This window comes from Gallus gallus, chromosome 1, assembly GCF_016699485.2.
Source record: "Gallus gallus isolate bGalGal1 chromosome 1, bGalGal1.mat.broiler.GRCg7b, whole genome shotgun sequence".
Lineage (NCBI taxonomy): Eukaryota > Metazoa > Chordata > Aves > Galliformes > Phasianidae > Gallus > Gallus gallus.
In genome coordinates, this window is record NC_052532.1 from 119,929,619 (window position 1) to 119,953,924 (window position 24,306).

The following is a 24,306-nucleotide window of genomic DNA, read 5'->3' on the forward strand; positions in this document are numbered from 1 at the left end:
ATGTGGCTTGAATGCCTTTCCTCAGCTGAAGTTTCTTGCTGCACTTCTATCATCTCCGCAAAGTGGGTTGATGAGAGGTGTTGTCTCAGTTACACAACTCACCAAGGTGTTTCCCATCTGCAAAACTGTCTCTTTCCAAACAGGCTAGGTGACAATCTTCTACTGCCATTTGTGTGACTGAACAAGTTAATAAACAGTTTGTTTTAATAATAGGGTCTTAATAGTAAGACAACACGAAGGCCTAATGCCTGCCGAAAGGTCTGGTTGCAAGGCGCCTATCGAGGTTATCTTTGAACTGGATTAGCTCAGCACTGCATTATGTTCCTCATGGCCTTGCCTGACTCTTGAAAAGGTGACAGATGTTCTTCCATTCCTCTGATGTACTGCTCAACTACCCTCTTGCTTATCCTGATGTCCAGCCTGAGCTTCCCACACTATATGTAGAGGCAATTCCTCTTTCCTAGAGTAGCTGGCACTAGCAGGAAGAGTTTGGGTCTGTCACTTTTGTAATAATCCTTCAAACAGTTGCAAACTGTTGTTATATCATTTCTTAGCTTCCGCTTTACCAGACTAATTCCAGCTCCTCCAGACTCTCCTCCATAGCTTTCTGATAAGCTCTCCACTGAGCTCTCCAGTTACGTCCCTCTTGACAAGGGGTATCCAAAACTGAACACAGTGTTTCAGGTATGGCCTCACTAGTACCAGGTATAAATGACCAGCAAAGTTCCTTGGATGTATTGGCCACGCTTCTAACATATCCTGGTATACAGCTTCTTTTACAGGAGCAAGGTGAGTGCTCACATTCAATCTGCAGCACACTGTAACCCTTAGAACTATTGCCCAGCCAGTTGCTTCCCAGCATGTACCCATCCAGGGGATTATTCCAGCTGTTCCAGGTGCAGAACTTCATACCTCTTATATGGATCACAAGGTCTCTGTCCAATCCTTGAGGTTCTCAGGGTCCGTCCGGGCTGAACTTTCCGTTTCCCTTAATTTAGTGCTATCTGCAGATCTGCTGGGAATGAATTCTGCACTGCAGTCACATTGTCAATAAAGGCGTAAATATGGGTGCCAATATGGACCCCAGGGTACTTTGCTAATTAACAGCCAAATGTTGACTTATTGACTGCTATCCTTATAGTCCAGTGATCCACACAGCTTTCAGCCCATCTAAGTCTGTTTGTTCAGTCTATCTTTCTTCAGTTTCCAGAGGGGAAGGCTGTGGCTGTTGTACCAAAGGGTATACTGTAATCAAGGTACATTACACCTACCACTCTGCCCTTGCCCATAGAACCAGGCATTTTATCATATTAGGCAGGTCATAGAGGACTTATCTTCCAGGGCTGACTACCCCTGACTATATGTTCCATGTTCTTTAAGCTGCTTGAGGTGAATCTGACTACTTTATAGTTCCCTGAGTCATTCTTCTTGCCTCCTTTAGGGATTGGCAGTGCCACCACAATCATGACCACAGGATCAGGAAGGCTTTGCAGCAGTCTGTGGGAGAAACTCCACGGATCTGAACAGAAGCTGTTTTCTCTAGTGTCTAAGTTGGTTCTCCCCTGCCTGCTGCCCATTACTGCATCACATGCAGCCACTGTAAAAGTAGGTTTTTGCTCTGAAACTGGTAGAAAAAAGACATTGAGTAATTTAGCTTTTTCACTGTCATCTATTGTCACTATGAGCCTATTTTCCTTGAACTTGCTTTTCCAATTAGCATTTTGCAGAATCTCTCTTGTTCCCATCTGTTCTCCTCAGCAGTCTCAGCTCCAGCTGGGTTTTGGCCTTTCTGATTTTGACACCAAGTGTCTAACACTGCTTTTTAACTTCTGTTTTGCTGCCTGCCCTTGTTTCTGCCTCTTCTCCAGTCTCTTCTTGTGTGCTAGTTCACTGAGAAGCTCCTCACTGGCCACGCAGACCTTCTGAAACTCCCAGGCTTCCTGCATGACAAGAAGGTTTGTTACTGAGCTCTCAGTAAGATTCCTTTGGAGGCCCACCCATTCCCTTCATGGTAGCTCCACTGAGGATCCAGACTAGCAATATCTGAGGAAGGTCCACCCTGTTTGCTTCCCAAGGGCCCAGGGTCTCAACTCTACTGCTCACCTTCCAGCCTTCCATTCATCCCCAACCTCCAGGATATCTTCTTAATCACATCAGCTTCAGCAAAGAGCACTCTTCTATGCAGCTTGAACAGGTGAGGAGCTTTTAAAGCAATAAACAGCAATTTAAGTTTGAAAACATAATTTCACATTTCACATGAGAAAGCTATAAACTTAAAATTATTTAGAAAACAATAAAAATACTGTACTGAAGAATCACTGAGAGCTTACAGCACACACGAGAGTCTAAGGGTTGGATTTAGGCAGGGATGGAGATCTCTGCCATGTCATTCTGAAAAGTAAGTAAGTATCTTGAGTAATGGTACAAACTGGGAAGAGGTCAAGTCTCCAAACTGGAACTGCAGGCCTTACCCATTCCTAGATGTGCTCACAGGACTCTATGCTGCAGTAACAAGATACAGGTAAGAGCGCTATGAAATCTTTCTATTATATGGCAAGAAGAAATACAAGTGTTCATATGCAGAATAATTTTTTGGTTGTTCCAAGGAAGTAATTTCCATTATATTTGAATGAATTGGATTGAAATTAAATTCTAAAATGACAGCATTCCCATTGAATGGCAATTCTTGTCTCTAAGATCAATTTTTCCAAGCAGTTGAGCAAATTCTATCAGAATATTTTTTTAATTTGAGCTTGAAAGTTGAGTAAATAAATCTTGTCATTATCACAAATTAATTTAGAAAACTTTGAACAGCCTCATATAGAAAGTAGAAATTAAAAAAAGTAAGACTGTCAAATTGCAAGATATTTAGGTGAAATGTAGTTTGATATGATTTTCAAGGCAAAAAAGAAAGACCGAATTGTCAAAGATCTGGAATTCAGAAAATACACTAAATGACTGTGGAAACATTATGGATTTGGTACAGCTCTTCGAGTTATTTCTGTAGAATCTGTAATTCTGATTTAACTCACTGGCAACTGCCAGCTCTTTTTATTTCATCTTTGGATCTCTTTTATGTCAGCTACGGAGGCCTTCAATTGTATTTTAAAGCTTTACAGATGGCATTCACTATGTTTGCTTAGTTATAACTACTATGTCCTTCAAACCTAGAGGAAGTGACACGATCCATGCATTGCTGAGTTTGTAGCAAGGAAGAAAAGTGATCCTTAGTTGTGTGAGAGCAGTCCTTCACCTGCAGAATTAAGGTAAGTTAATGTTTGATTAACATCTGACATTCAGTCAAGTTTTGAAATGCACAACCACCTAAATACACCTCTCCGAAACTTACGTAAAATCATTTAACAGTTGATATACTTCAGATTTCTTTGCTGACTGTTTATGCATTATAAACCAAGTATATATCAAGTATTTGATTTTTCTGTTCAGATTGTGTGATTTGTTGTAACTGTGTTAGTAGAGCTCAGCCTGAGGATACATTTCATTCCTGATGAGCAAGTTTTGTCAATAAAACCCTCCCCCTTTGGTGCTTAAATGTTCAGTATAATATCCTATACTCATTGATTTGAGGCTTAGCTACCTTTTTTTCAAATACCGCTGGCTTCAAAAATATTGATCCCATTTTAATCACTAGGAGACCTTCAGACTGGATCTATAGGCGTATTCTGATTTATCATGCTTTGAAGCAACCACAGAATCACTGAGACCAGCGTTGTGGTTATACTGTTTTAATGCACCAGGTCACGGGGATGAATACACGTGCTGGGCTGTGGAAGCTAAGGAAGAATGATAATTGACAATGAAAGTACATAAAATCCTTATTTGTTGCATGCAGAGAAGCACTCCTGCAGCATGCAAATAGTTTCCAGTACTGCTCAGGAATATATGTCACAGACACACCTAGTTTGTGATCAAGAGGTTTGCCTGCCAACCACAGTCACAACTTCCCTTCAAGATGACTCATTTAGAATCACAGAATCATTAAGGTTGGAAAAGACCACTAAGATCATCTAGTCCAACTGCCCACCTACTGCCATTATTGCCCACTAGCCCATGTCCCTAAGTACTGCATCTATCCTTTCCTTAAACACCTCCGGGGATGGTGACGTCACCACTTCCCTGGGCAACCTGTTCCAAATGCCCAAACATGCGTTTATAGGACGCTATTTTAATAACAAAAGTAAAACAAAATAAATTCTCCACTGACAGTCTGCCATTCAATGCAGTACAATTATTATTCAACGATAACTAAACTTAATTAGTTTAATGCTATTTTGAGCCTTCAATCAGAGTAGAGGTATCTTAGGATTTGATGCTCCATAACCTTGAGGAGTGTCACATAGATGAGGATCAGTTCATGTCCACGCACAACCACCCCCTGTATGAATAGATACCCTGCTGGGGAAAGAGTGCTCCTTTTCCTGGCAAAGAACGCTGGTGCAGCTAGAGAAAAATACTACAAATAACTGCAGGCAAATATCAATCACTTCAGCAGGTGGTGAAGAGAAACATAAAATACAAAATGCGTTTCTATGGCTGCAGGGCAGACATTCCTTCCTTCCCCAGCATGGCTTATCTTCCCCTGCCTCTCCAAGCAAATGCTATGACTGTGTCACATCCTGTTAGAGCATGAAAAGCAAGCAGAGTGTTTGCCTTTTCTGTGCCTAACACTGCAGTAAGGAACCTTTAGTTTAATCTCAGAATCAAAAGTAATCCAAAATGCATCTACACCTCGTTTGTTTGCCCCCTGTGAGATTTGGCCGCTATTCTGCAAGGTAATTAATAACAGAGTTCTCACAATTTATGGCTCACGATGTTTTGAATCTGGAGAACAGGTATTGGGCAGTAAACAAGGACAGGCTTATTTTAGGGTAAATAGGAGGAATAGCATGTATCATCCTTTTAATGAAACATTGGTGAAAAAAATAATATTCCGTTGAAATCAGGTGTGAAATAGGCTTGTGCTGCATTCCACTGCTGTTTCTCCCACTGCTGTGCTCAGTAAAGAAACGTGCATAGGCAGGTCTGTGTTCATACGTGACTTAAAATGGCTGTGCCATCAGTAAGTAACATGGGACAGGGTGATGAGAGAACTTATCCCTCTGTGCTTTCACTTATTTTTGTGCACCACTGGTGTCAACCTCTCCCAAGTCAAGGTGCCATAAATGTGTGACACCAGTGAGAGCGTGCTCCTTGTCAAGGCACACAGGGACTGTGCAACATCACATACAGCATAGGCTATGAAGGTAGGAGATCTGTGATTTAGCATAATGTAGGATTTTTTCAAGTCTGTACTTTCATGGGGAGAAGAACGAATATACTTTTAGTGAGCCAAATGCCAAATACAAAGCCATCTATTATGATTCATCCTACAAATTATTTTAACATTAGGCTGACATTATTCACTGAATGACACTTCCTAGCTATGTAAGTATTTAAAAATAAAGCAGACAGATGTAGCTCAAGCTTTGCCAGACTGAACCACATGTTGGTCCTGCTCCTCAACTGGGGGAACCTGAAAGGTAGTTTAATTCCTTCAGGTAATCTGCCCTTGGCTTCTCAGGCACAGAGTGACAAACAGAAGTAGAAGCCATTTCACCAGGGCACATACAGCTGGATTTTTAAAAACATTCAGAACTAAAGGCAGAAGTCCTTTAGAAATAACACCCTTCAAAAGTGCGTTTTTGAAAGAGAACACCATTTTCCTGTTGATAAGTAGCTTTGAGATTGACACAACCAGGACATCTCATAGAAAGGTTTCAAAAGACTGAAAAGAAAAAAAAAAAAGATATTCTCTATGATCATACTGCTTCTAAGTTGATTAATCATTCAACAGTCAGGAATAACTATAATTAGCTATACCTGTTACCTGTCCTTGGTTTCTTATACAAGTGTTACAACTTTCTTTTTATCTTTCCAGTCGTGTTCTGACTTTCTCAGAGGGCGTCGACTTATCCAACAAAGAGGAGTAATTGTCTTCAAGAGAATTTGTATTATCTGCAATAAGACTTTGGTGCGAGCACTCCATTTCATTCAGAAGTTGTAAGAGATGAGGCATTACCAATGAGGCATTAGACCTCTGGGAGCTTTAGAAAGGAAAGGACAATTTTGAAGCTAGAGCAGGCAAACACTGCTTTGGAGAACTGGATTTTACATCTCTGACATGCAGATTTTGAGTGATGCTAGGCCGGTTGATTGAAAATGGCAGAATGGAGCAGAAACTCGGGAGATGGGTTGTGTAGATTTGGCTGTTTTGCTCAGGGCTTGTCATTCTATGTCCCCTTAGGAGCAATCCTAGGAAGAGAGAGAGATTTTATTGCATAGATACAACTACAACGTACAAAAATATAACAACAATAATAATAATAATAATATAAAGCAAGACCTCTTTTGATAGATTTTATTGTCTGCTAAGGAGGCAAAATTAACAGTCCTGCCAGCTGCTTCCTGCCTACATCTTCAAGATCTTTCTTATTCCTTTCTGCAGATTTACTCCTGAGATTTTCCCAGCCCTAGATCTATCCGTGCCTTTGTAGCTCATGTATGGATATCCAGACAAACCTGTTTAAATACAGCACCTGCTGAAAACTCGTAGTCATTTCTAAATATTTCTAAAAGAAAAAAAAAATACATAGAGGTCAGCATCAGACCTTAGAGTCAGAAGATTCAGGACAGACAGCAAAAGAATATTAGCTCCAAGGAGTGGAGAAAGTTCCATCCCAGATAGACTGTATGTAAGAGGCAGATGACTGCACCTATTACAATCAAATCAGGTCATTCCAATCTATTCTCATCTGTCCTCCTCTCATGCTGAAATAGGTGGCTCAAGATGGACCTCTTTTGTCATTTGGTGACTGTGTGAATTTGGAATTTCATTGGAGCCTGGTTTTGCTCCCAGAAGCACTTTTTTTTTTTTTTTTTTTCCCTGTAAGCATACACAATAGTTATCAGAAAGAAGATATCATGTTTGTGACTGTTAACAGGGAGGAGGAGCAACCAAGAACTGGACTACAAAGCTGGAGGTAGAAAGAAAAAGGCTATGATGCATAAAAGGAGACCTTATAAATGTTTTCCACAAAAGCAACCCAGCATATTGTTGATTTTAACAATACCATAAAAGAAATTTAAAAATCCTTTAAAATAAAACCATCCGGTACAAGAGTTACCAGAGTTTCAATCAAAGAAGGATTGAGGAGCTCCTTTCCAGCTGGAGTGCCCAACATGGCATCCCATAGGCCATGCTGGGGACAGCTCCCATAGGACTGCCTGAGTCATGGTAGGGAGCTGATGGCTCAACAACCTGTCAGCCCCAGCACATAAAGGAGTTAAGCAATTGCGGGCACTCCAGATCCATTGCCTTCTGTTATTTCTTCCCCTTGTGTTAAATATGATAATAGCACTACTTCGACTTAGAAGGATGTTATAAAGTTAATTCATTAATGCTTGAAGAAGCTAAAATGATGACATGAGAGTACCGCAGGAAAGCCATCAAGGAAATTAATGAACCTGCCTTCGAGGCAGGGTTTGAAGAATGTACAATAAAGATGACATGAAAGGTTCCACTTTACATGATGAAATGAAAACAAACACTGAAGAACTATATATTAATTAAACACCATCCTTTGCACTGAATGAGGCAGGAGTCTTGGGGAAAAAAAAAATGAAAGTGATTTAAAGACCGAGTCACATCACATAACTTACAGTTCTGAGGAAGAGCTTTTTATCTTTGCTGCTTTATTCTTCTTTTTTCACTTGCTGCTTTCCTAAGTTTTCACTAAAAATCTCTTCTTTTTCATCGCACAGCTCTTAGGCTGAATGCTGGCCAGGTTGTGAGCAGCCATCAGAGACATTATGGCATAGGAGACTACTTATGTCTCCATGGGACACACTTAAGGGCTTCACAACTGGCCAGCAGCCAGCATGAGCCAGCTCACTCTCCCCAGGGCACACCCTTCTGTAGCCCCATCTGTACCACTACACCAGCCCTGGTTCTGCACAAATATCCCAGCAGGTGCCCTCATATTCCCTCCTCCAGCTTCATAGCTACATTTCTCCATCCTTGTCCCTCGTATCTCCTGCATCTGTATCCCATTTTCCTAATTCCCAGTCCTGGAAACTCATCTCATTTCCTTTCACCCAACACCAAGCCCATGCAATTTGTGCTGGACCAGCTGTTCTCACAAAGACAAACTGAGGTTTCCAGAGAATCCTTTTTCATTCTGAGGGCACTGACAAAGGAGGCCCTGGAAAACAGGAGGTACTCCTACAATAGGACATGTAAGAATTTTCTTTTATAATGTGAGCGAAGCAGTACGATGTCATCCCTAGACAGGTAGAATCACTGCTAGGGAAACTCCCAGATAGAAGTGTAGCCTGAGAAACGACAATCGAAATAGTTAAGATTTGACATCAATATACAATAAACTGATAAGGTGACATTGGGAATAGTTACTGCCATATGCACCACCAAAAGGCACATCTGCCTCGTTAAGCTCCCTGGTGGGGTGCGCACACCCAAACACAGGAACAGCTCTTGAATGCGGAGATGAAGGACAAATCCCAACAGAATAATTTGCAATTTGTAATAAAAAGCTTTTTACATCGAGACACAGCAGGAATACCAAAGCAAATGCTTAAAAAAAAGAAAAAGGAAGGAAAGGAAGGAAAGGAAGGAAAGGAAGGAAGAAAGGAAGAAAGGAAGAAAGGAAGAAGGGAAGAAGGGAAGAAGGGAAGAAGGGAAGAAGGGAAGAAGGGAAGACATTTCTTTCCTCCACTGCCTGTTTTTGACTGTGGTCTGAATTTTCAGCTGGATGAGACTACAATGGGGTCATAACTGCTGGACAACCTTTGGCTGTAATGTGGGCTCTAGCAGGGCTTTCAGGCAGTAGCTGTGTGATGACAGGTGTTCCAGTGTTTCCAAAAGCTGAGATGGCAGGAACACACAATGAATTTGTAAGCAGTGTGTTGAAAGTTCTAGGTCTCTTTGACCATTAGCATATAAATATTTAGGAGAAAAGTCCTTCCAGTATTTGAAGCGTGCTCATGAGTAGAAAGGGGAGCGGCTTTTTACACAGTCTGATAGTGATAGGACAAGGGAGAATGGCTTTAAACTAATAGAGAGGAGATTTAGGTTAGGTGTTATACAGAAATTCTTTATTCAAAAGGCAGTGAGGCGCTGGCACAGCTGCCCAGAGAAGCTGTGGTGCCCCATCCCTGGAGGCGCTCAAGGCCAGGTTGGATGGGGCCCTGGGCAGCCTGAGCTGGTGGGGGGCAGCGCTGCCCATGACAGGGGTTGGGGCTGGGAGGGCTTTGAGGTCTCTTCAAACCCGAGCCCTCCTGTGATTGTATGAAAACAAAAAGACGTCTCTCCAATTCCCTGCCTCTTCTGAAATTAAGCACGATCCCATCGCGAGGCCACCTATGTAGGGACCCCACCGCAGAGCCGAACAAAGGCACGGCTCGCCCAAGGACACACGCAACTCCTCACCCCCCGCCGCGCCACACCGCCACAGACCCCCATCTCGGCGGGGCGGGGCGGCGGCAGCAGCAGCAGCAGCAGCACCTGGCGGGGCGGGAACCGCCGCCGAGCGGCACCAAGCAGCCGCCTCCGCGCCCAGTCCCGCTCCTCCCCGCCGCGCGGAGTCAGGTGCCGCGGGACGGGCAGTGCGCCTGTGCGGCGGCCGCGGGGCGCCGCGGAGCGGATCGAAGCGCCGAACCGAGTCGGTGGGGGCCGCCGGCCGGAGGAAGATGGCGGAGCCGGGGGCGGCGCGGGGCTCCCCGCGAGCGGCAGGTAAGCGCAACGCGGCCCTGCCAGGTGCCCGGGACGGCGGCGCTCTCCTCTCGTCCGCTGCCCGCCTCAACCCGGGGAGCCCCGCGAGCGCCGGCGAGGATCGCTCCCCTCCTGGCAGGTGCCGACCGGCGCGGCCGCCATCTCGGGCCTGGGGAGGGGGTTCCCCCGGCGGCGCAGGTGCCGGCCGTGTGGTGAATTGGCCACGGGGCAGCTTTTGTGAGCCGCGCCGGCTGCGTGCGCGGCTGCGATTTCCCCGACCGCTGGCGGTGCTGCCAGGGAGGAGGTTCGGGTTTGCCCTGAAGTAGGGAGCGACGCATAAAGCGAATTCTCTGCGGTGCCTGGGCCTGCCTGCGGTGGTTCGCCAAGGCAGGCGGCAAACTGGTTGGGCTGGTACGGAGCGGAGTGCCTCCCGTGGGCAGACACTGCTCTACCGAGGTGCGTCCCGCCGCTGCGGGCCGGCGCGGCTCCGGGGTCGTGAGCCCCGTGCCCTGAGGTGACCAGAGGGACAACGGGACGTGGGGCAGGGCTCGGGGGCACCGTCACGCTTCAGTTCGGGGGTGCGGGTCGGATGGAGTCGTGGCAGTGATTGCGTGGCCTCGCCCTGGTTCGGCGTGTGAGATGGGTGGTGATTAAGGAATGAGCTTACTTACCTTACTCACCTGATACGGGGCCTGGTCTTTGTGGTGAACAATCCATCCGTAGCATGGGTGGAAAGGGGAGTTAATTTCCTTTCTGTCCTAAGGTAGCATTGCCGCAGGTTTGGGAGATAAGCGCTGTTATCCCAAATGTATTGAGTGGGAAGCTGGATCCAAGCCTTTAAGTGCCCCGAGGTCACCCTGTGTCAGAGCCAGGACCTCTGCTTCTCCTGCCTATCACTACTACAGATGAGCAGCGGTGCACCTCCAGCCCTCGGATCTCTGGTTCCCCATCGGTCACTTGGGAGAAAAACAACTCATGCTGAGAACTTATATTTCTAGTTTCTTCCCGCTCTAAAGCATGAGGAATTCTTCCCTGTTAACGGGGTTTTTTCTTCTTGTGTTTTCCTGTTTTTTACCTTATCACTTCAGAGACTCGTTATACAGACCATTTCTCAAGCCATGTATGGAACTGAGGACCCATAGAAAATGTGGTGTAACTGAAGATGGTATCAAATGGGGCATGTGTGGTGGGACAGGCACGAGGCAGTTGTCATCACATGGGCCAGTGCCTAAACACCTCGCTATGGAGTGCCTTCAGCTCTGCCTGGTTTTTTATTAGAACCAGCTGATAGAAGATAGTATACGATGTACTGGGGAAGAGTTGCCAGTGTGTGCTTTGGGATGTTTCACAGATGACAGTGTGGACCAGATCTGCCCGAATCCAATTGAAATGAACACGCGGTATGGGAGTTGTTTGCATCTCCTGGCTGCTGGGGAGGAGACTTGTTCAATGGTTTATAACACAACAAAAAGGAGCAGAATTCTGGAGTGCAAGCAATTTATAGATGTGGAGCTCTTCCCTTGACTGAAAATCTGAGCTGTGCAACAAACAGCAGAGATGCTACAGCCTGAGAAGGCATTGCAGGAGTGTTTTGGGTAAGGGAAGGCAAAGCACTAGGTGATACCGAACTGTGGGCGTTACTGCTGCTACCATCTGTAGTAACAGTAATGACTAAATAGCATTTGAAGGACAAGCTGCCCGGTACCGAATTGCTAATCATCCCTTTGGCTACCTGGTGAAATTTGCTTAATTTATCTTCTAAGAGATTGAAATACTGAGCGCTTTGGTTTACAAAGCAAAACGTGTTCTTTTCTTCTTATAGAAGAGTTTGGTCAGCCCTAAGAGGATTTAAGAGGAAGCTGCATGTCACGTCAACTTAGACTGCAAATCATAACCCAGCGTGTGAAAGGAATACATGGATGTATCTCTTTCGGAGTACTGTGTGTGTTCCTTCTTAACAGCAACGCTTTTCCAGCTGATTTCTTTAAACCATACAGAATGCTTTTAGTTGATGTTCTGCTCTCTGTGTGATGTTACCTTTTGCAAGAGCTGGTTTTAGTGCAGAGGAGCTCAGTACTCTGCATGCTCTCAAGGTTAGTGTTCTATTGTTTAAAATACCATAACATCGGACAGGCTCTGTTGATGGGGGGGGGGGGAGACTAAAGAAAAAGGTCATTGCCTTTACCCACTGAGTTTTGTTAAATTGCAATGGAAGAAGACATCTTGCCTTTGCACTAGAAGTGTTTAGAAATAAAAGGGTGGCATGTTGCTTGAAGTGTGTGCGGTAGGAGCGTGAAACACCTGGAAACTTCACAGTGCTTGTAAGGTGCTGTTGAGTAGCATTACAGAGATGCCTTTGCTTTGGTGGCTGCTGTAGAGAAAGTGAACCAGGGATGCTTATTTTTTTGAATGTTAAGTAATCATTTCTGGGTATGCAAGTTGAAGGAGCATATACATATTTCATGTAAATGAAACTATATATCCTACATGTTGATACTGTATGAAGAGTGATGGAATAAGGCTTGTTTTCGTCTCATGAATAAATAAAATACAATTATAGCTTTCACAGTTATTGGTCTTTTAGTGTGTGTGAAGCAAAAACAGAAAGGGAAATGCTTTTAATATCTTCCTCTTATCTGTCATTCATTTACTAATGCATTTTAGGTCTATAGAAAAGTAAGAGCAAGTCTTTTAATTCTGGATAGCTCTTGAAGTGTTGAGGTAATAGAAAATATCTCCTGTGTTTTTCCCTATGGATCCAGTTGCCTTGGACAGCCCTTATGAAGGGGGCTTTTTCACCAGCCCCTGACAGGGCTTTGCAGCTTTCAGCCCCATACTGATGCCTGGCTCAAGCTGCCCAGCAGATTTTGGAAGCAGCTGTTTGCAGTTTAAGTTCTATCTCTGCCTATGTGGTGTAGGTGGAAAAAACATATTGCTTGCACAGGATTTCAATAGATAAGTGGATCTTATGATGTGGCAAAAGACTACAAGAAAGATGTTGGGACCCTGGAGTGTGTCCAGAGAAGGTCAGTGAAGCTGTGAGGGCTCTGGAGCACAAGTCTTGTGGGGAGCAGCTGAGGGAGCTGGGATTGCTCAGTATGGAGAAGAGGAGGCTCAGGGGAAATCTCATTGCTCTCTCTGCCATTCCTGAAAGGAGGCCGAGGCGAGGTGAGGGTCGGCCTCTTTTCACAGGCGTCAGTGACAGGGTGAGAGGGAGCAGCCTCAAGTTGTGCCAGGGGAAGTTCAGGTTGGGTATTAGGAAAAACAGCTTCTCAGAAAGAGTGGTGAGGCAGTGGCACAGGCTGCCCAGGGCGGTGGTGGAGTCACTGTCACTGGAGGTGTTCAAGAAACATGTAGATGTGGCACTGAGGGGCATGGTTAATTGGCATGGTGTGATGGACTAGATGATCTTAGAGGTCTTTTCCAACCTTAATGATTCTATGAGAGAAATACAGCTGTTTGGGAAATTAATGCAAACAGTGTGAATGTTAACAGTGTTGAATAGCAAGTAGCTCAAGTCATCCTCCCGCTTCCCATCCTTCTAGCTGGCTCTCACAGTTACTCTCAGCCTGATAACTTCAAGTCTTGTGAGGTTTGCATGTCTTCTGCGTCCTGCTTAACCCAGCTCTCTATGCTGGGGTGCAGTGACTTGGTTCTGCAAGTCTCTTAAATACAGTTGTGTTGTCTGTCCAGCCTTAACTTTCCTGTGAATCTCGCTGTGGCTGAGTGAAGAATTTGGGGAGCATTTTTAATATAGCTGTAGCCAGTTAAGGTTACTGCAATAATAAAAAGCAAAGTTCTTTCAGTAGCGCAGTAGATTTCTTTAACCATGGTTTATGATGCTTACATTAATTTCTGAGTTATTTTGCTGTACTTGACTGGTATTTGGTATTTGTTTCACAATGTGATGTATTACCTGTGTGTTTTCTGTGATTGGAGGCAGTGCATGTAAGGATATGGTATGTGCTAGTTTCCCCTTATACATGTGTTCAAACAGCTGAATTAGTGCTCCTTCAGTCATGCAGTGGTCCGTCTATCAAATTGATTGAAACAGCAAGAAGAAATCTTGGCTGAACAGAGATTTCTTCCACTGCATGGCATTACCCTGGCTGACTTTAGGTGGGGTGTTGTTTATAAACACCTTCCTCTGTGGTTTATTTCCGTAACGATGAATGGCGCTGATGTGCGGGGAGAGATGAGGGGAGGTAAATGGTTTTCATGCAATGAGAATCTATTGTACTAGTAAGCTGGAAAAAAAAAGATGGAAAGCAATGCAAGATGGCTGTTCCATTGATTAAAATGGTGTAACACACCTCTCACTTTGTGCCTGCCATTCAAATGGTAAATACACTTTTTTTGTCTTGTTGGTACTGAGCTCCTAAAACTGTAACAGCTGGCTCTCTGCCTGTCGGAATGAGTGCTGCAAGGGTCTGAGTGAAGTATTTATTGTCCCGGTTAAACGGTTTCAGATAGAATTGCTTATGTCCATATACATCTCAGACTTTCTGTAGATGCAATGAAATAACATTCTAAAATGTCTGATGGTCACATCTTAGTTTTCCTCTTTAATCGTAGAGTCATAGAATTGCTCAGGCTGGAAAAGACCTTAAAGGTCATCAAGTCCAACCGCAACCTAACCATACTACCCTACTTCATGTTTTTCCTCCAACTCTTAAATTAATGATCCACGTTAGCCAACGTTTCTCCTTAACTATTTAATATTTATCTCCTCTGTGATGTGGAATCTTGTCAGGTTTGTGGTTGGTTTTATTTACTGTACTATTTGCATATCTTTGCTTACCTAATGCCGGATCAAACTGCTTAGAAGCATAAACCCTGGGGCGCCGGTTTCCCTTTTGCACCGGAGTGCCTGGAGGTTTGTGCTGCTGCCCCACTGTGCGTTGCCTCTTCCCTGACCGGTGGGAAGCAAACCGTCCTCATTGAGTTGAGGTGCTGCAATGAAATATCTGTGTTGTTGTGATCAGTACAGTGTTCCTCTGACCTTTGGATTAACATCAGGCTGTGCCCAGGCTCCTCGTTGCCCTTTGGCTGCTTTTCCATGAGCGTGCCCAGAGCACAGTGACTGGTGGCCTTCCTGCAGGGCGTGCAGTGTTGCTGCTTGCCTACAGGTCGCTCTACTTTCAGCAGCTTCTCAGAACCATAGGGGCTGGATGGGACCTCTGGAGATCATCGAGTTCATCCCCTTGCAGAAGCAGGTTCCTTACAGCAGATTGTGCAGGAAAGCATCCAGGAAGGTCTTGAATATCTCCATGGAAGGAGACTCCACCACCTCTCCGGGCAGCCTGTCCCAGGGCTCTGTTACCCTCACAGTAAAGTTCTTCCTCGTGTTCTGATGGAACTTCCTGTGTTGCAGTTTGTGCCCATTGCCCTTTGTTCTGTCACTGCACACCACTGAGAAGAGCCCAGCGCCAACCTCTTGACTCCCATCCTTTTGATATTTGTAAGCATTGATAAGATCTCTCAGCCTTCCCTTCCCCATGGTGAGCAGTCCCAGCTCTCTCAGCCTTTCCTTATAAGCGAGACGCTTCAGGCCCGTTGTTGTCATTCTCCTTGTGCCAGAGTTTCTGCTGTCGCTTTGCTTGCACGTTATTTTCTTGGTAAATAAATAAAACTGCCAATAGCAAACATCACTTACTGATGTTTCACTGTTGCTTACAGATATACAACATGGAAAATACGGCTTTCTGTGTACCAGTACGGCACATTTGTGCTACTGTCATTTGAGGTAATTTGAGACCTATAGTGTTAATCTGAATTTCTTGTTGGGATTCAACAGAAGAGGTTCCTCCTTCTGCATCATAGCATTCACCTTTGTTGAACTTTTTTTACCCTATTACAGGAGTAAGTAGGTGGTAAGTAACTTGGAGCAGTCACAGGTATTCAGATCTTTTTTTTCCCCAGCATCCCAGAAACCTGTAAACACGCGTTTCTTTGTATGCTGAGTACAGAAATGGACTTAACTGCTCAAGGTTTTGAAGTCAGCCCCTTCACTAATAATTACAGCTGTGTTGTAAGTCATCCCTGCTTGCTTGCATTTGCCTTCCAAGAGGGCAACGCACTGGATGCGTATTAACTTGGTTTTGTTAAGGGGCTTCTCAAGTCTGAGGCACTTCCTGAGCTGGTCCTCCAGGTCACAGCTCTCTGCCTGTTTCCTCCATGTGCACATCAGTGCATCCGCATGCATGAGCAGAGGGATGGATGCTGTGGCCCACAGCCGTAGTGCCGTGTGGATCCAGTGCTTAACAACCATATTTGAAGGAGGGAATGTACAGAGCTTCATAAATCAATTTGCCTTTGTTTGCTGAGTAGTTTCTTTTATGGATTCTTTTTTCCTTGTATTGACTTAGATGAATAAAACAAGGCAACAAGGCCCTAGAATTTATCATCCCTACCTGGGGTCTTGATAGGATAAGAAGGGTTGTGCTGGTTAAAAATACATGCTAACCATATGTATCAGTCTGTGGATGCCACTGTAAAAACATCCTAAAAATCTTGAAGAAAATGCTAGTAACGTTAGTGTATTTAGTGTATTTGATTGTTCTGTCTGTTGTAATGCCAGATGCTGGAGGGCTTGTTGTGGTTTTGTTTCAGTTCAGTAGGATCTGGAAGAATGCCTTGCTTGGTTCAATCCATATGAATTATCAAATTACTCGCCTCACGCCAAGCAGGAGCTAGCAGAGCTATTCTTTATTTCAGCAAAACACTCATTGAAGTATTGCTAGTCTGCAATTAATTTTGGTTGGAGATGTGGTTGAGTAGTGCAGTTCTTAATGTGGCTTTGATCCTAAAACAGAGATGCAAATGTTGCTGGTGGCTGTGCAGCACGTCTGGGTTTGTTAGCTACAGTGCAGAAGTGATCTTTCCCTGCCTGGTAAACCAAGAGTGCTCTCATGAGCAAACTAGCCTGGATTATTTAGTTAGAATGAACTTCCAATACTTAATCATATTTTAATTAAGTCTCAGTTGTTTATTTTTTTTTCAATCCAATCATAGGAAATAGATGTACTTTTTTTTTTCTTTCCACTCTAAGTAGACCATGTGGTAATCATACCAAAAACAGCTTTTCCTTTTGCCCCAGGAAGGAGAATAAGATGATATTACAGTGTTTACCCGCACATTATAACTTTGGTTCTTTTGAATATTTGAAGGAAGGGTGGTTAACTTCCCTGCCCTCAGGAGTGTGGCGTGAGGTGATGGCTTGGCTCAGTCTGGGCTTCCCTGGTGGAGTGGGAGCAGTCCTTTCTCCTCCTGTTGTTTGGGTTCTTGCAATGCTGATAAAAAGACAGGCCAGTTATTGTTTCCAAAATAAATAGTAGATGGACTGGTTCTCCTTTAACTGTCCTACAGAGAAATGGGAGTAGGGCCTTACCTTTATTCACAGTGTCTTGACTTTTAGTACTGTGCTTCAGCCACAGGGCATCTTTTCTCTTACCCTTAATGGCCTATTAATAGATGTAAGTATTTCCATTATGCTTCTTGGGTTTAGTAACACTGAGTGCTGTGGTTCTAAGTAAACAGGGTGATTTTCAGCAGTCACGGGAAGTGATTTAATGGTGCAGTGTAATAAAAGGATGACCTTCCTTTGGCTTAAATGTGCTGTGGATCAGGCTCTGAGGAGGATGGTGGCTTGCGAGTTCTCAAGGTCATGGCACTGAGTGAAAATGTTTGGGTGATGTGTAGGGGAGAGATGCTTTAGAAAAGAGGGAGTTTCGCAGAGGGAATGGATTTTGTGGCGTTCCCTTCTGTTACAGAACAGTAGGGAAGTGAAACAGAAATATCTGGTGTAATCTGTTCAGTTATTTACAAATAACAAAGTGTTTGTTTTTCATAATACATTTTGTAATCAAAGGTGAGGTTTGCATTTCCCCTTTGTGGTACGTTTTCCCTGTGTTTGGATTTATCTCCTCCCACTCTGAGGTACTCTCCTTTCCTATACTGCAATCACTGACTGTATTCTGGCTTCCTTTAAGTTCATACTTTTGAAGAATGTCTCAGAAAGAATTGATGGCCTTGGATCCTAATACATTTAATCTGCAGTGAAGTTGCTTAAATGATGCGTGAATGGAACTGAAAGTCATGTTATGCAGTACGAGCACATCCACTTTCAAATCCAATTTTTGTAATGCTGAAGATTGTAAAGGAAGTCTTCACGCAGAGCCAATGTTCCTTGTGATGAGTGCTTCCTAAAGCATGGTGACAGGCTTACAGGCCATGCAGCAACTCAGAAAGTGTTTAGAGCAGCAGAATAATGTTCCTGGAAGACCACTGAATTCTGTGTGTGTGTAAAACCCTTGCAGTGTACAAATTCCTTGCTGCCAAGTTAGCTGCTGCTAATGATGAGGCCATGCTATTGGTGAACTGACAACCTACTGGATTACCTCTTGAGCTTCTTATAAGATGACTTTTTTCCCCCTCCTTAATGGTGTCATCTTCCTTCCTCATTCTGATCCACGCACTTCTGCCTATGAGGTCATTAAGGCTTAGTCAGAGCCAGCATCTCCTAGTTGTGCTGTCTTCAGGCCACCAGGGAAGACGGCACTGGGGCTGGAGGAGAAGACTGCAGCAAGCAAATGGCGTGCTTTATATGTCCCACAAAAACCAGTCCAGAAGACTTGGATGTGTTCCCATGCTCTGTCCTGCTCCCTTTTCCAGATCTGTAGTAGTACTCAATGCTGTACTCATTCCTGTGCCCCACTGGAGCAGACCTCAATCCATCCAGCCTTGGAAATGAAAAGTGTGAGGCCAGGGAGGAAGCTGCACCCATCAGATGGGCTCCAGGGGAATTGACCTCTCACCAGCCCACCTGCCTTTCAGTGGGAGCCTGAGGGGATGAGGAAGATCATAGATTTTCTTTGTGACAGCTGCACAAGGAGACTGGGAAGGGGAAAGAGGCAGAAAGAAATCACATTCCTTGCTATCTAACCCCCTGCTTCAGGCATTACAGTTCAAAAACATAAAATCACCATATCAAAGAACTCTTTGAAAATGAAAGGTAATAACATACAGGCTGAGGAGCATTTTCCTAGTCTTCAGAGCAACTATCAGTTAACCAGTGTTGCAGTATGATATGCTTCCTTAGGCTACAGGCTGAGAGTAGAGGGGAGAGGTCCTGAAGATGTTATTCTGATGGCTATCTTGCACTGAAATTAATGCAGATAGCTTCTGGTGATGCATGCATCTTGAGAAGCTCCAATCAAAACTACTGTTGGTGACTTAGCACGTAGGAGAAGTCCTGTGTGAGTTCTGACTGCTAGACCTGCTGGCTGAGAGCTGCTGGAGTTAGTTCTAAGCAGCAGCATTTCAGGCAGATTACATTGTATGGTCCTTCATAAAATTAGACAACTGAAGAAGTACCATGGAAAAAGGAAGACTTGTTCAACAGCCAAAAGCTAGCTTTACTTTTGGCTAGAGCTGAACACATTCAGCCCCCATCCTTTGTTTCTAGCTCTTTAGTCCAGTGTATTGTTCTATGCTTTGCCAGAATAACCCCAATTTCTACCTACGTGTAGGTGGAGGTAGAATGGAATACAGAAGTGGAGTATTTAGTTTGCAGCGTGGGGTCTTTGGGAATTTTGTGCAAGCTCATAAGAACTGACAGTGTCAGGTTTGTGGAGCAAAAGCCTCTTCTAGCACAGCTTAGGTAGGGTGGTGCAGGACCTGGCTCCTGGTGCCTGGTTTGGCTGAGCACAAGTAACTTGAAGTAATTTGCTCCTCAGTCTGCAAAGACTTCATCAGATATAAGAACCTTTTCACTTCTCAGTGGTAGCTGACTTAAAAGTTCATAAGTTCTATGTGTATCAATAAAATGGTACAGAATAAAATCAAAAGTGCCTATGGTGGATGTGTGTTTACGTAACCTGTACCCTTCTGTTCAGTTACCTGCTGCTCCCGATGTGCCAGCCCCTCCTGCCACCAGTCTGAGTGCACAGTCCCTCGTGCTATGCAGGCCTACGTGTAGCTCAGCCTGCCTCCAAGCTTCCCCCTTGGCATGGGGGGGTGTGCTGCCATGCTGACTCCTCTCTTTGCCTTCCAAAATGTTCATCGACTCATGCAACTTAAGTCAACTCAACCCAGCCATCCCTACCCCTATTCTCAAGCTCTGGGCAGGCAGGCTTCTCAAGCTCCAGATCTGTTTTGGTTTGTCTCTATATGTGAAGCGTTGCTGGCAGAGCACGCGGTTCCTTGCCAGTGGCGCTTCCAGCCTCACTGTGTTGGGCAGAGCTGTGGTTTGTTGGCACGGTCACAGCAGCCTGCTCTTGTGCAGGTGTGCCCTAAACTCTGCCCTCCTTGTTGACCTATGTCTCATTGCTCCCAGATGCCCTCTGCCAGGAGCGCTCTTTCCTCCGCTTCTGTTGGGCGTACCATTCCAGCAAGGCAAGGACTGTGGGCAGGTAATCTCTTTATTACATGTATGGATGATAGTATAAACATGCAAGCTTCCTCCTCCCATCGCTGTGGAAAAGGAGCACCACATCCTGCTTCGTGGCGCATGGGCAGCTGTGTGCAGCTCTGTGTAGGCCCAGGTGAGCTCTGACAAAGAGGGTGGGAATTGAGGTGTGACATTTATCTTGGGAGTTCAGGGTTTGCTCTGAGAAGCAGTGACTGGATGAGCTGAGGCCAAACCCCTGAGGGCTCAGAGCAAGGTGTGGAATAAGTAGCTGCTGCGATTCTGCTTCTACCAATACTGTTTTCTGTACTGCTTTTTTTTTTTCTTCCTTGGTGCCTATCACCAACCTACTGCTGTTCAGGTTTAATTTTGCATAATGTAATAACCCTGATTTGTAGGTTTGTTGGTTTAATCGGTGCAGTTCCAAATTAGCAAAGTAAATCCAGTACAGAGCTGTAGAGAGTGATAAGGTCTCCCCTGAGCCTCCTCTTCTCCAAACTGAATGATCACTGCACCTCCTAAGACTTGTGCTCCAGACTGCTCACTGGCTGTAGCTTCTATGGATGGCTTCCATGGAAGGCATGGTACAGTCCCCACTTTCCTTGCTTAGAGTTTTGTTAGGGAAAAAACATCAGATGTGAGCTCGCTGGAGGAAGCACATCATCTGTAGTGCCATTAGCATGCATTGAGATGTTTGTTATGGGCGCACCTGAAGCTGAACTTTGTTGTTTCTCCATGAGGTTTTTATAGAGGACATTAGGAGAGAGCAGAAGAGGCCCTGCTGCCTCCCACAGCAGCACCAGATCTATTCCTTGTACCCACGTGCTGTCCTTCAGTTGTTAAGTTACCAAGACAGTTAAGGATCTACTGTAGTTTTCTGAAAAGAGGAAAGGTGCTGAGCTGTGCTTCTCACCAGGAGCTGTAATCGGAACCCTCCATCAGAGCTTTGCATGCTTGAGGGTGAGTTGTTTTCCCTCTTTATTTGGAGGGAAGTGGGTAGATGAGGCCATGTACAACTGCCATCATATAAAATTATTCTTTCTTTCAGCCTTACTTTGTCCCTCTTAACAAAAACTTCTAGGGAGTGTAAATCAATAATAATAATAAAAAAGTTAAGGCCGTGTCACAACTATTGTGTGGCATGTCCTTAAAAGTGTTTTCCCTATGGAAATACTATTTTCATCTCTTATGCAGATAGCTTGCAAGTATAGAGAAGCAGCAGCTCTTTTAACACTCGGCTTCCAGCATGAGGCATGTGCTTTTTGAAATGTTTGGCACAGCAGCAGTGATAGCCAGGAGGAGCAAACCTATTTGCCAGGAGGAGCAATCCTATACACAGGGAGCCAGTGGGAAGCAACTCTGGGTGCATGGGTAAGCTAGTGAGAAAGGTGGATACTTGCTCTTATTTCTTTAGTGTCTTGCCTTTATAATTGACAGAAAGTCATGTAGCAGTTGTGTTTGATAAGCACTGACCATAGTAGACAACTGTGTGCGGAGGTATTTTAAACTGTGTCCCTTTACATGGAAGTGAAGGCAGAGGCTGGATGGACTCTACAGAGGTGTGTATCAGCAAGAGTAGTGAAAACAGGCTGCTTGATTGTGGAAGTGGAAGCAACAGGCATGAACAAACAGGGCTGAGACACCTGAGCATCCTCTTCTGTTGCATTGGCTTCCCTTTGGGGACAGAGCTGCAGGGCAGCCTGGGACTAGCCTTATCTCATGGCAGTTATGCAGAACTTGCTTTTTAAAAAACTTTCGTATTTGTAGCATTTCATACTAAACGTGAGTGATATTCTTCTTATGCTCCTGTTAATTCTGTTTTCCATAACTCTTAAATGCTGTCCCACATAAACCGTGGGTTAGCCAACGTGTATAGCGTATGCAACTCTGTGGTGGGAAATGAGGAGGGAGTCCGTTCACTCTTATTTTTTCTGTAGGAGCTTTTAGGTCCTTCTGAAAACAAACAGAATCTCTGCTCTGGGTGTGGATGGACAAGTCCTGGCAAATCATTTTGTGATTTTTTTTTCTGTACACCTGCCCATTCTCTGAAGAACAGTGTCAGTGAATGAATCACAGAATCATTAAGGTTGGAAAAGACCTCTAAGATCATCCAGTCTAACTGTCAGCCCGTCACCACCATAGCACTAAAAAGCACGTCCCTCAGTGCCACATCTGTGTTTTTTGAAAACCCTCAGAGATGATGATCCAACCACCTCCCTGGGCAGCCTGTTCCAATGTCTCACTTCTCTTTCTGAAAATCTTCTCTATTTTCCAATCTGAACCTCTCCTAAGGTTCCACATTCGCTGTCATCCTGTCCCTGTTACCTTGGCAAAGAGGTTGACCTCCACCTCCCTACAACCTCATTTCAAGTAATTGTAGGGAGCAGTAAGGTTTCCCCTGAACCTTCTCTTGTCCAAAATATGAAGGTGGTAGGAAGCTCACACTTTCGAGTTTTTTTTGTGGGCAAACTGTACGCTGAAAGACTTGTTTGCATAGAGCTCATGCTTGTTTGTGTAGCTTATGCTACCAAGACATGGCTGTAGCTGTTTGTTACCAGTAATGAGCGATGTATTGCTTTCATTAAAGCTTTATAAGGGCATGGATATTTTTCCTCTAGTCTGACTACTCTACTGTAAAAATTCATTACTGTTTGAAGACACTAACTCAGCATTTGTCCTGATGTTGTCCTTACTACTTAGCTTACACGATGAGGTTTGAGATTTGCAAGGATGGTACATCTGCTAATCAGTGACCATGACTTGACTGTAAGGATATAGAGCTTTTCAAAGAGCTTGAATTGAAATTAAAAAGAAAACAAAAAAGGGGGTAGGGGGCAGGAGGGCAATGCAAAGTAGGTGGGCTTACGTATTTTTTTAGAGATGTTGATTAAAAAGCAAGAATGAAGCTTGTTGTTTTCAGTGCCAACATTCTGAAAAATTCTGGAGGAGTAAACAAGCAGTGAATCTGTTAACACTTGGTAGAGCTTGTCTACAATGCTTCTTGCTCAAGGGTTCATAATATATGTGTGTGTGTAACTCTCCAAGGTAGTGTAATACCAGCATTGAAGCACAGAAGTATAACCTTGAATTTCTCAAATTTTAATCTTATCTCTGCTATTTATGTATCTGTCCTTTCGACTGTTGAAAAAACAACTCCTGTTGTTGTAAATAACTATTTTTAAAAACTGTTGAGTATGATATGTTGACTAACACAGATGTAGAGTCATTTGGATGAATTAATACAATTTTTTCCTGTCTTAGAAGTTAACCTCAGTCAGGAGGATTGAATTTCTTTGAAGATGAGGTATAGTTAGCATGGGAAAAATCTTGAGGAAGCTAATTCTGATCAATTTGTTTTACTTCATTTATGTCAAATGTGAGCTAAAGACCAAAGAGAAGACTGTGAGAAGATGGTTAAAGAATAAACAAATTCCTTATGTATTCTTATTCTGAAAAGAAACATCATTACATTGCACAGAAACTCATTGATTTTCCTAATGATCCTGTTAAATATTTGCTTATGTGTGGAAGCGGATAAGGGTTTGGCATGTTGACTTTTATTTTCAATCAGGTCTCTGTTTTTGTGAAATATTCTTTTAAAAGGAACATCTCGCTCCTGATGAATTATCTTGGAAGGAAATCAAGGTGTGAGATTGTTTACTGGAACATGTACAATAAATGTCATCTTAAAAATCTTTTACCCTGCACGTAAATAGAAAGAAAAATGAAGTTCAGTGAAGTCCTTGCTTCATTCTCTCTGTTCATTTTTCATCTCTGGTAATGGATTTAGTTGTTGCAGGTTTTGTGCATTTCATTTACTTATTTATTTGAAGTGTTCTGTGTGAGTGAGTTTCATTGCTGTGATGGGTGGGGAAAAAGGATAATGGGGATTAAGATTCTGCCATAGAATCACCAAAGTTAGAAAAGACCTCCAAGATAATCTATTCCAACAGTCCACCTATCAATATTACCCCACTAAACCATGTCCCTCAGTACCACATATACATGTTTCCTGAACGCCTCCAGGGATGGTGACTCCACCAGCTCCCTGGGCAGCCTGTGCCACTGCCTCACCACTCATCTGGAGAAGGTTTTCCCAATATCCAGCCTG

General features: G+C 44.1%; 1 protein-coding gene across 6 annotated transcripts in view; it reads left to right on the top strand.

Annotated features, from left to right (window-relative positions):
- Positions 1-9,349: 9,349 nt before the first annotated feature.
- Positions 9,350-24,306, top strand: part of MAP7D2 (MAP7 domain containing 2) — a 78,954-nt gene continuing 63,997 nt past the window's right edge. For 5 of the 6 annotated variants that reach the window (XM_046903807.1, XM_040647883.2, XM_046903811.1 and 2 more), the window contains exon 1: positions 9,692-9,808. In XM_046903807.1, the coding sequence (XP_046759763.1) occupies positions 9,766-9,808 (43 nt within the window). In that variant the 5' untranslated portion in view covers positions 9,692-9,765. Of the gene's footprint in view, positions 9,927-24,306 lie in introns of all 6 variants that reach the window. The other variant, XM_046903814.1, reaches the window with a different exon arrangement.